We start from the raw sequence: 13,342 nt of genomic DNA, 5'->3' as shown, positions 1-13,342 counted from the left end.
AGTATTTGGTAAAAAACGCTGTACAATCATTTTTTGGTAATATTTACAATTTTTTTGTCAAATTTACCAAATTTTTCCACAATTTTGGTTATATTAACAAAAAAATTTGGTAAAAAAGATAAAAAAACATGGTAAAATTATAATTTACGATTAGCTTAGTAAATTATGCAAAAAAAATTGGTAAAAATAAAATTTTTTTTGGTAAATGAAACAAATTTCTTAGTATAAACAACAAAAATTATTGGTACCGTACATACAAACGAATTTGTTAATTTCACAAAGTAATTTAGTAAAATATTACCATGTTTTTTTATTAGAGAAACAAAACTTTTGGTAAAATTTACAAATGAAATTGGTAAAAATTACTTACAAAATAATTTCTACCATATTTGCTTTTGTAAATTCCACTAATTTTATAAGTTTTACCATGTCTTTAAGTAGATTTTACAAAAGCTTGGTAAGTATTACAAAACAAATTCCTAATAACTTTTGGTAATGTAACGGCTTGTTGTATCACGTCATTTCGTTGTTCGTTCGTCAAAGAGAAAGAAGTGTTTTATAACTTAATTATAAAAGTTTTAACTACAATAAAATTAAAAAATTTTTAGTTATAATAAAATTAAAAAAAATAAAACAAAGTGAAATTAATTATTTATTTACCAATAAGTCTACAAATAAAATTTGAGAAGAAAATTACAGTTTGACAACAAATAAATGTTTGAATATATTTGGTGGTGGTATCAATTAAATATAATTTTAGGGACTGTATTTAACTTAAAAAAACCGTGTTAATATTTGTGCTCAGATTTAGTTTAAAAATTTTAATGTGTTGTACGTAATCTAAAGTATTTAAAATGTTTACTATAGAATGTTTTAAATGTAGGAAGAATTTCGATAATTTAGTAATTTTTTTGCGTCATTTAAAAACTTTCCATTACTTAAATAAAAATAGTGATTATAAATGTATATTTAAATCAATATTTAAAAATTTTAAAAGGTCCATCATTGACTCACACAGAGCTTGAAGAAATCTGGAAAAAAACTAGCAATTATAGGTTGACACAAATATCCGCCATGACCTCAACTAATGACATTTTGAAAGAATGGTTACAGTACAAAGATCCATTGGGATATAAACTGGTAAGGAATCATATATAACAATATTTATTATTTAATATTAGATACGTTATGTGATTGTATAATTTCAAATATTGCAGTTTGATATTGATTTTTTAAACTTGTTTCCCAATGCAAAAAATGCACTGCAAGATATTTCAAGTTTCCATTTGAAAATGAGAGAAATATTCACAGAGAGAATAAAAGACGAAAATTCAAAGGAACTAATCGAAGTTCTGCAAAATTACGAAAATTTTTCTGAAAGTAAGATTTAATTACATGACATAAAATTTAAACTTTACTCTAATACAATAAATTACACCTTAAAGCGTAGTATTCAAATTTTTTAAATTGATTAACAAAATATTTACAATATTTCTATTTTAGATGGTATAACACTCACAACGATGTATTTACTGCATAATATTGTCAGACCCTGTGGACAACTGTGGATAAAGGGAAAAAAAATTTACCATTCGAGACTCACAAAATGCCTTCGTAATTATAGGAAGGACAGCTCAAAACGTTGAAGATTTAATTCAAGAAAAAATTCAATCTCAAGATTCTATTCAACCTCTGCTGCTTGTTCAAGGTTGTATCTCTAATCCAGAGGCAATATTAGTTTACTTCGATGGAATAAGATACAAAATGTATTCCATAGCAAAAGCAGTAGATACATGTTTTAAAATTTTTTACATTTTTAATTTAAAATTTCCAATTCAAGCCAATTTATTTTGGAGCTTCGTCGCCAATTTTTTTTATGGAATATGTAACAACACTAATCATTCATCAGTTAATATTCTAATTGATGAAATAAATCAAAGTAGTATTACTGAAAAGTAATATTTTAGCATTGTGTATCTGCTATGATTTTTGTTAAAATTTTCTAAACTTTTTTTTTGTATAGTTTATTTAAAACGTTATTTTTTAAACACTAAAATGTTTCCTTTTGATATTAACTTTATATAATTAACAATAAAAAAAATTGAAGTGAATTAAATGTTTAAATAAAAATTTAAAATAGAAAAACAATTTATTAACAAGTTTTTTTTAAGTAATTTCAGATTCCATAAGTATCATCTCAGTTAATATTAAATGAATTGGTAAATGAAAAGAAAACTCAAATAAAAAGACGATTCTTGCCATATCACTTTTACTTGTACGTTTGGTAATAATTAAAATTTCCAGTTTTATTATTACTATATATATTTGTGAAACTTACTAGTACCATTTCTTATTTTTACCAAAGCGTATTGGTAATAATTACCCTTCTCATTTGTTATTGTTACCATATGTACTTGTAAAATTTACCAATGCCATTTTTTATTTTTACCAAAGTATATTGGTAATTATTACCATTTGTTTTTGTCACTTTTACCATGAATGCTCGTCATTCCTACCATTTTTATTAGTATAAGTGTCAATTTTAAATTTTAAGACTTTTACCAAAATATTTGGTAAAAGATTTGTCGTTTTTACCAAATTTACTTGTTAGCACAAAAGTACCATGAAAAATAGTAGTTTATACTCAGTTTTTGGTAATTATTACTAAGTTTTTTTTTTGTGTGTATTTCAATTGAATTACTCAAAACTACCTATGTTTTTTAATATTCAACAAGGTTTCGTTCTAATATTCAATATTTTACAGCATAAAATGAAAAAAGGAAAAAAATATACAAACCTGGAACCGCTCTTTTAATAATTTTATTAAATTTTTTCCTTTTTCTTAAATTTTCCTCATTTAAATTTAAAAACCATCCAATTAAAATTATTATTAAACAGCATAAACTAATTGATATCCAAACATTTTTTTCGAATGGTTGTAAAAAAACAATTCCCTTTAAATTTGAAGTTTTCGGGTGGCGAAATATGAAACAATTTCTATAAAATGGAAAAAAATAATATTGATTAAATTCAAAAAAATATTATTAAATTACAAATTTAACTATGGGTAAATTAGTGAGGGATCGAAGTCATTAAAGAGAGTATTTTGACTAAATGAAGCAAAAAATGCATTTGTAATTTAAAAAACATTCCAATTCTAATTAATTGATTTCGTATATTATCCGATTTATTGAAGTGGAAATGAAGAAGAAACTATTTTCAATATAATTTAAAATTTTAAATATGCGTAAAACTATGAAATATGACCCACTATTTTTATTCATTCACTAATGCATATTGTGAATATAATTGATTAATAATTTTCATATGGTGGACATCTTATTTAAAAATGTTGAAGGTGAATAATGCTTGAAAACACTTACATAAATTAAAAAATTACTATATGTTCTTTACAGTATTACTAAGTTACATATATTAGAGGAAACGTTAAATTAAAAAAAGTGCATAAAACAGGATGGTCTAGTAGAGACAATTTGTTAGTTATATTACAAGTCTTATAAAGTATTGTACCGAAATCTGCCGGGTAAATCTGAAAAACATTAATAAAGCTCAGGTATTCATCAATATATGCCTAAGAATCATATGCAAAATTTCCAAGGATAGAAGAATTAGCAATAATGACCTACATATATAGGGGCAATCATTGATTATTGAAAGGAATCGGTGCATGCACAACGCCACAAAACAGTCGAATGGAACCCATAGGTAAATGGTAGGGTGCAGAAATACCTCAGATATTGACAAAACACGGACACAAATTAGAGTATTGACGAATAACAGTGTTTGGTAGAGAGGTAATCTGGATGCTTTATACACTTAAAGGGGTGAATGCATTTGATATAATATCCGCATATGCAGATATTTAAAAAATTTTCCACCTATTCGTAAATTTTTTCAAATTCTTATATCGGCATTATTCAAACGGCCCCAGAAAAATTAATTATAATGAATAATTCCATAATTAAATATTAGCAAATTTATTTGAATTTAATTAAGAAATTGATGTCTAGTGTCTAAACCCTGTAACCATATTTGGTGACTCAAAGAACCTCAATATAGTTCATCCGTGTCGCAGATATATAACAACATTAGTACAGTATTGAATAATTGAATAAATATGACAATATCTCTTCTGTTTCTACTGGTGCACCCTTTATTAATTTTCTCTCATATTGTATTCCGCTATATAAATGGAACTTGCATACATGCAAACAATATTTTTGATAGAATTTATGATAATTTATCTATTCATTTTATTTTTATGTTGACAATTTTTTATATTTTCCACTTAACGTAATAGTTTTTTTTTTAAATTGTCAGAGTTTAGCATCTGTGCTCGTTTTGCAATAAAGGTAACCGTCCATCATATTTATTCAATCAATCAAATGTTCAAATAATTTCAAAAACGTTCTATCTAATGTTATTGTCTCTTTAATATAAATATTTTTATTTTTTTTTTATTAAACCTTGTATACATTGTACATACTCTTAATGCTGTTCTTATTGCTGGTTGTAATTGAAGATGAAAAACAATTGCATGTACTACACATAGACTAAGCAAATATATTGTGAGATGTCTTGATCTTAAAACCCTTCTTTTAATATCCTTTCAATTTTCAAATGCGTCTGTAGTATTTTTTTATGTTATTTTTTTGTTCATTTACCATTTTATTTTATGAGTTTTATATTTGGAATATTATGGTGTCAGGCGTGTATAATAAAAAATAAAATGAAATTTGAAGAAATATTGATCAAGGAATTTTGATTGATAATATTATGAAAATTAAATTGAATTTATGACAAGAAACTAAGATGAAACGGGTGACATGCAATACATTTTAAATTAGTTTGTTTTAAAAATTCATTAATTTTACCGATAAAATAGGTTATATGTAAATTTAACACGTTAGAAAATTCAATAGCGAAAATATATTATAAAATATTTTATTTTTATTGCCTATATTTAGGCTGAAAAAAAAAAAATTCTTTAGACATTTTATAAATGTGCTCAAAATTTTTTTTTATATTGGGTTCGGTGTTAAAATTTGGGGTACTATTTTATAGGTTGAGAATTCACTCAATTTATCATCTGAAAAAATTATTATTAGGATTCCCGCCATTACTGTCAACGTTGCTTTTATATTGATATAAAAAATTACAAGTGTACATATTCCTTGATAGCTATAGAGTAGAGAATTCAGATAATTAATTTTCTAGAGAATACATTAAAGGCCTTACTAAGTGTATAATATAAAAAAATTAAGTGTAGCTAGGGTATGTGTAAAACGCAATACATACCTTGATATCCAAGTTTTATGTAAAGTATAATGAATAACTTTTGCACGTTCTAAACGATAAAATATTGGTGAGCCACCAATATCAGTTTCATTTCGAATTAAAGCACCAATCATACCATCATATGTACCATTTATTAAATAACCCCATGAATTTGTTGTAGTTAAATTCAGTCTGAAATTTAGGGTAATTTTTTTAAAGGATAATTGAATATATTTAAAGGATATTTGAGTTTATAACGTATAATAGGAGTAGGTTACATTTGTAGTAAATTGCGTGTACAAGAAGGTTGAGGAATATTTTTACTATTTAGTCCTGGAAATTAGGCTCTTATATATAGTGTTATGTAAGTATAAGTATATATATAAATAATAGATATTTGTACTTACTTAAAATTAAATATGTCACTCACGTGTGATAGCAATGCAAAACTAAAATGATGCATTGAATCTAAATGAGCATTTGTACGATTTTCCAAATATTGAACTAGTGATTGATTTTCAACATTTTTTGTTGTCTGCAAAATATTATAAAGAAGTTAAATTAATAACATGTATGTTAATATATTATATTATTAAAATTATGGTGTAGGTTTTTTAGGTATTACAATTCTACTCAGTCGATTCCACTGAAATTTTGGGGAAACATCTCATGGTTATCTTTGTAATTTTGCATAGATGAAAGTGATTTTTCGTATTTGTGGTACGACACTGCTTTTATTGAAATTTTTTTTAAAATATCGTATAAAAACCCCTTATATATTAAACCCCTGTGTCATTTTTTGTTAAGCTAGAAAATGCCTTTAAAGATTTTCAAAATTTCACGGGTTATATGGTACCTTCCCTTATATGTAAGCTAATATAAATTTTTTAATATCTGTTATACGAATGTCAGTATTCCGTTCGCTGGGAATCGTCAAACCTAAGAAGGGATAACAAAACCTCGTCTAAAGCAGCCTGACCTCAAATGCTCTGCTGTTTTAGCCTGTTCCGCGCATAGATAATACAGTAGACTTTCAACCTTGACCACTCTTTTCGATGAATACAATGTTTACAGCACTTCAACCTTACAGTTACTTTAATAATATTCGTATATACAATTACAATAAATACTTATATGTATACTTACCACAATCATACAACGAATTGGTACATTTTGCATATTCATTCGACGTATAACTGTACTTTGACTTCTATACCATTTTTTCAAAATTAAACCATGATCATTTGAAAATATTCCAATTTTTGTAATATTTAATTTACCACCATAAAAATGTCCGGGATTCCTGTATATATTTAAGAAAAGCTTCATCAGTTTTGAATGTTAACCAAATAATAATTATTTATGTATAATACCCTATTATAATGTTATACAAATAAAAAAGATTAGACTTTGCATATATAACACTTATACACCTGTAATTTTTATTATAAATTTAAAAAAAAAATTAAATAGAGAAGATTATAGGAATTTTGCGGTAAATATTTTTCCATGTAGCTATTGTGAATTAAAAAAAAAAATTGAATTATATTTTAAATATTATTTATTTTTAAGGATTCACAATAATATTTCCATTTAAATTTTACACAGCATTAGATTTTAGAGAAAAATGAGAATAATAAAAACCCCATTTATTAAAAAAAAAAAATAAGGATTTTATTTTTATTGTCATCTAAATATGAAATTTGCTAAATATGAATGTGAAAGGATTCTGTTTTGGGTCTAAATGTAATATGTAAAACGGAAATAGTTTTTATTGCAAAAAAAGAAAAATAAATAAGTAAAATTTAAAATTATTAGTAAATATTTATCATACCTTAAAACTTTTATATGCTTTTTGCATATATTTAGGAGAATATTTTATAATAATAAAACGAATAAAGGTGATTTGAATTAAGGTTTTAATTTCATTTATTTATGCACCATTAACTGAACTGTTATATTTTAAAGAAGTTTAATAATAATAGGTTAGGTTATGTTGACGCCCATATGCTAGATACCAGATGAGCACCTTGTGATACCGCTGAATTCACAAAATCCCGCAACCTTATAAAAACACCAACTCGAACTTTCCAAAAACCGGCTAAGGCCTCTGACATTTACATTCAACCGGTCTGTCAAAAGAAAAAAGATCTTAGGAATCTCCGCCCCGTTTCTTGCCAGCGCCGAACATTGGCAAAGGGGAAGGACAATTCCTTCTAATATTTCTTATTAACAGTCTTTTGTTGTTATTTGTTTCGGAATATCGAATCATTTGCTTCGATTAATTCAAATTTAAATAGGTGTGATTACTTTTTAGGGGTACTATATAATCTAGATTTTCTAAATAAATATTATACGTAAAATAGGTAACATATTTTGTAATAAAATTTTAAGACTTTTATTTATTTTTCATAATTTAAAGGAAAAAATTTAAAAATTCTCTTTATTTATTTTATTCTCAATTTTCTACCTTATATTTTGTCCTTAGATCTTATCCCTTCCCCCTCATATTTTGTGTTACATGCATACTGTACAATAAAATCTAAAAGTTTATTTGATAAACGTGATTTTCCGAAAAAAAAAATATGTATTAAATTTAAAAGGAATAAAGTTTAAAATAAAGAATAAAAAGAAATTCAAATCTTTTTGATATTAGAAAACTTATGTTTAAAAATAACTCTTATTTTTTCCTGGGGTTTTCGAAGAATATTTTAAGAAAGGGATAAAAAAAAATTTAAAAAGTTTTATAGTACATGCATGTTTTCGAATTTTTTTCTTTAGATTATGTAACTATTATATTTTGTATATTGTTTATGAATAAATTTTATGTTGTAAATTAAGGTCCGGCTGTACACCAGCTTATAGGCATTTGGAAAATTATAAGATTTCCGTTGCTTCTATCCGATATCTTTTATAAGTTCATTTATAAGCACAAATTTTATTTATAAGCAAAATTTTCTACCCAGATGTGTATGTAGCTTGACATTTTGTACTAAAATATTTTTTAAATAAATACTATTTTAATATAAAAACAAATTTGTTTGACTACTAAAGGAGCTTTGCTATGGAGTAGCTATGGATTATGTGCTACAACAAAATTAGTTACAACAAAACTAACCTACCTATAATATACATTTTATAAAATTCTATCGTTTGGAATAGAAACTGTCTGTCCCAAACCACAGAAGGTCGATTTTGGAATTCTTAGTTTTATTATTTCGAGTTCAAATTCTCTGTTTTAATTGTTTAGTTTGTATTATTTATTTGTGAATTCTTTAGTTTGCGAATATGTCTTGGTTAATTTATTTACATGTCTGCAGAGAAGAGAATTCAAAGTGAGCTTGAATGATGATTTTGTTTTGATGCCTCGTATAATAAAAGCTAACTATATAGATCTAGTATGTCTGGTTTAAAAAAAAAGATGCAGTCTTTAATCTTGTTCCCCCAGAATTATCGTGTCCCAAGTTCATAAAATTAATTGATCTTTTTTAGAAGAAAATCGGCTTTGATAAAGTCCGTATGTAGCGCACGAAATATATTAGCAAAATCAAAAAGTATTTTATTCCGAATAAAAGGGAGTTTTCTTTTAAAAGTAACAACAGTTTAGGAATTAAATTTTAAACTTAATTTACTTAAAATACCTCAGTACACTCTCTGGGAAAGTATGTTGCTCTCGCTCGCAAGAGAAGTGAAATTGTGGAGGAATTGCACTCAAGGCGGCAGCGTTGCGGTCTTCTGTGCCTTACACCGTGCTTTAGTTTATTAGGAAACTGGCCTTTGAGCGGGTGCTCGATTTAACTTTAATTTAACCTATTTTATGATTTTTTAATGTATTGAGAAATATACTGAGATCGGCTTCCCATTACGACTTGTTCGAAATTTTTGGTCTGAACTAGTTTTATCTAAATGCAAATCGGCCTGTGGCGACATTGTACCCCTAAAGATAGAGAGAAGGCTCAACTTTGCTAGTTATGCTTCTATCATAAAAACGATTCTAGATTGAACTCTTTTTAATAAATGTTCCTATTTTCCCTATACGAAATTTATTTTCGAAATATGTTTAATGTAAAATATATTTAAAAATTTAAAAAAGAAAAAAATTTTTTTAATAATCTAGTTCAATAAAAGTTTTAAAAGTTTTGGAATTTTCGGAAGAAAGACTACGAAACTGATAGAAAATGTAAAAAAAACTTTATTTTTTCTTTTTAAACTTTATGAATTTTTGTCATTATTTAATACTTTTGTTCATAAAAAAGAAGGAAGAAGTAACCGAAAAGTTCTTGTACAAATTTTAAAGATCAGCAAAATATTTTTGTTTTATTTTTATAAATTGTAGAAATCTAACGAAAAAATTATGATTTTTTAAAGTTTTATTTGAAATCTTTAAAAATTACAACTTGAATTTCTTATTTTTAAATATGTTTTCTTAGTATGAACTTCATTATATAGCGAACCTTATAGTATTCTCCAGTGTTTTAATAGTTCCAAAGAAATTATTAACAAATAAATACAAATGAGGATGACATGATTAAGTTTACTAGGTTTATTTTTGAAGTTTTTCAAAGTAACATAGTACAAGTAAAGTTTAAGATTTGTAAGACTGTTGGGATAAATATCTAAGGATAACTATCTAAGGACTTATAATAAAAAGGAAGGTTTGAAATCAAAGTTGTTTAGAGTAAAGGAATTCAAAGGAATTTGTTATTATGTTGTGCCTGTGTAGTATTGATTCTTAAACTGCAAATTATTGTTTTTAGTGAATTTGTGAGGTTTAACCCAGTTTATGTCGTATGTGCATTGCAACTACCTATATTGTATTAAATTTTGAACTATCTATTTTATAAAGTTTCAACTTATCTGTCTGTTCGTTTGTTTGCTGAACTGGATATGTAAGAAAACCTATCCCTCTGTAAAGAAATGTCTATCTCCCACACTTAAAATTTTAAATGTTTTAACGCCTCTTTTAACAATTTATTGTGTTTTAATTGAAACCACTGTAAGGTATTATGTCCTTGGCTTTTTTTTCTTAATCCGGAGAGTAGAAACTCCTCGTTTTGTCATAGTAGATGTAAAATAGAGTAGTCAATTGAGAGTTAACTTTTGCAATTTTGATTCTTTTCATGACAGTTAACTGTGTTGCAAATGAATGTTTTTATAATTTTACTCCTTTTTCGAATTATTGCCTCTTAAACTAGCAAATGTTCTAATTTTCTGCAATAATCTGATTTCATCGAAATTATAAGGTTAAATAAAAAAAGTAATATAAAATAAAAGTTAATATGCAACACTTTTTCCGTGAGAACTTATAATTTCGTGTCTTAAATTTATAATCGATCTGATTCGCCCTTGAATGGTAATGTTTCTTTAATTTATATTCTTCTCCTATAAGTATGCAATAAGAGAACTTTAATAATATAGAAGATTTAGACAACAACTAGTCTGAAAAATTATGAAAATCGTGTAATTATTAAATTGACGAGGAAAGGAAAAATTATATTTATGGTATACGCATTTTAATTTAAGAATATATTAAGTGAGCTCCATGAATCGGATCTTAAATAAAAAAAATAATTTTTATTAAATATAAATTTAATATTTTTCTGACCTCATTTCAAAATAATAACCATATTATAATATATATGGGGCAAATATACCATAATTTAATGTTCAATGTTCAATGAAAATTTTCTCGATTTATATAAAACAATAAAAGAAAATGTGAAACAAATGAAAAAGTTTAAGTCGAAGGATATTTGACTTTCTCTTATATTGTCCTTTGTTTTCTTCTTCTTCTTCTTTTTCATTTTTAAGTCGATATATTACTTGAATTGTCAATAAAATTTTAAACTTATATATAAAATGTGTGTAAGATAGAAAGAGAGAAAAATGGAAAAAAAAATAAATATTTTTTTCTTTTGTTTTCATTTTTCTTTTTGAGATTTTGCTTAGAGAAAGTTTAATAATACTTTTGTGTGGATTTCCCAGATTGTCTTTCAGTTTAAAGTTTGATTTTTCGCTTAAAAAACTTTTAATACCAATTTCAAAATCCATAACATGTACAAAAAACCATAAAATAAAAAAAAAGAACAAAAAGAAAAAATATTATGGGAAATATTTAGAAAAAAAATTTAAAATAGTGTGATGGGAGAAAATTTAAAGAGAATTTAAGGAAACGAATGCAAGATCATAGTGTTTTGTATTTTTTTAAAGCATAATGAAATAAATGTGGGAACTTTTTTGGAGAAAATAGCCTTGACTGGTTAAATCGCATGACCAGAATGTCTTATTGTCTTATTCAATACTTAGAGGACATTTCTCATCAAGCACATTCTTCAACAAGCTCATAATAATGCACTGCTGTACGGAATGTAGTTCCGAATTACTGAAATCACTCATCAATTGAGTTGATGCTCTTGGAATATTAGCTTAAATTGATATGAACGCGATAAATTAATAAATTGGATTCCAATGTAGTGTACTTTATTAACACTATAGTGACTACTTTTTTCTTTGTAGAAATCGGCGGCTAGATATACATAATAGTGTGAAACTAGAATAAAATTTTGATTAGCAATTAATGATTATATTAATGATTAAATTTTGATTTTGGGCGAAATGAACTGTTTGAATATAAATCTAAATTCTGATCTAAATTCTAATCATTAAAGAAAAATGGCTCATGGAAACAATAATAATTGAGATCATAGCTTAAAAGTTAAAATTTTCTCTCTTCTGTGATATAAAAAATTTAATTTTTATACCCTGCACTTCGTGAAGGGTATATTAACTTTGTTATGGAGTTTGTAACTACTTGAAGGAGTCATCTGCGGTATGGACATATATGTACATATATATATATTCTTGCTCAGCGTAAAATTCTGTGTCGATTTAGACATGTGCGTCCGTCCGTCCGATCAGTTGTGTGTTCGATTATAGATTAGATATATTTGTGAAATTTTAGTGGAATTGCTTGACAGGTTCGGGTACTTGCCATACAACTTCAAAAGCTTATTTTACATATTTGGAAAAATTATAAAGTCAGATTCATGAAACTTGGCAGTCGGATGTCCAATTATAGGTCAGACATGTCCGTGAAGTTTCTATAGAAGGATTCCACAGGTTCCAGTAATTGCTACACAATAACGAAAGGTGCAGGGTATAATTCAATCGGTTTATACCAGCTGAAACGTTTTTACTTCTTAATTGTAATAATTTGTAATAAATTAAAGAGTTTTGAGATCAACTCAGGCAAATTAAAAGCTGTTAGAGAATTTTGTTTTGTAAGTTTTCTCACTCTTCGCTCTTTTGCGAACTTATTTCTCTTGTTCTTTACGTTTTACATTTTATTTTTATATTATTATAATTTAAAAAAAATTTTTTTTAAACTCACCACACATCAAAAAGTTGATAATAATCCATATGATTTGAATTGATTTCCCCTTTTTCATTATTATCATTATTATTATTGTTACCATCTATAATTGATTTTTGATATCGTTTTGCTAATATTAGTTCTGTATTAATATTGATATTTAATTCAGAGAGGAAATTTTCAATAAATGAAATATCCTTTTTATCCTGTTTATATTGATTTATTTCTTCATTTTTAATCTTTTCATCATAATAATAATGATTATGTTGATTATCATCATTATTATAACAATCACCACTACTATTATTATAAATTTCTTTTTTATTACTATAAGTTTTAGTATCATTATTGTTGGTTGTGACAATATTAATAGTTGAACTTTTATGATTCATGATGTTGATGTTGTCAATTGATATTTTCTTAATATTATTATTGTCATCTTTATTAGTGTTATTGCTATTGTTGCTATTATTCTTATAAGAGTTTGATCCTTGATTTTTTCTACTTGAATTTTTATTAATGATGTTATTATTACTAACATAATCATTATTAGCATTATTATTATTATTACTAGTTAAATAAGTATTTTGATTATTTTTTATTAAAAATTCATAACTTTTATCATTATTGTTGATATTTTCATTTTTAATATGATTGAAAGATTTATCAATA

The 13,342-nt window shown here is 25.5% G+C and overlaps 1 protein-coding gene across 1 annotated transcript in view; it reads right to left on the bottom strand.

Moving 5' to 3' along the window:
• LOC129612739 (uncharacterized) overlaps nucleotides 1–12,864 on the bottom strand; it is a gene marked incomplete at its 5' end in the record, with an annotated part of 34,622 nt that extends 21,758 nt beyond the window's left edge. Inside the window, 5 exons of the mRNA XM_055526499.1 lie at nucleotides 2,876–2,997; nucleotides 5,320–5,490; nucleotides 5,706–5,833; nucleotides 6,445–6,601; nucleotides 12,689–12,864. Coding sequence (XP_055382474.1) covers nucleotides 2,876–2,997; nucleotides 5,320–5,490; nucleotides 5,706–5,833; nucleotides 6,445–6,601; nucleotides 12,689–12,864 — 754 coding nt within the window. The remainder of the gene's footprint in view (nucleotides 1–2,875; nucleotides 2,998–5,319; nucleotides 5,491–5,705; nucleotides 5,834–6,444; nucleotides 6,602–12,688) is intronic.
• Between the last annotated feature and the right edge of the window lie 478 nt (nucleotides 12,865–13,342).

Source organism: Condylostylus longicornis, unplaced genomic scaffold (assembly GCF_029603195.1).
Source record: "Condylostylus longicornis isolate FDR11 unplaced genomic scaffold, ASM2960319v2 ptg000077l, whole genome shotgun sequence".
NCBI lineage: Eukaryota > Metazoa > Arthropoda > Insecta > Diptera > Dolichopodidae > Condylostylus > Condylostylus longicornis.
This window is presented reverse-complemented; position numbering and strand designations above follow the sequence as displayed.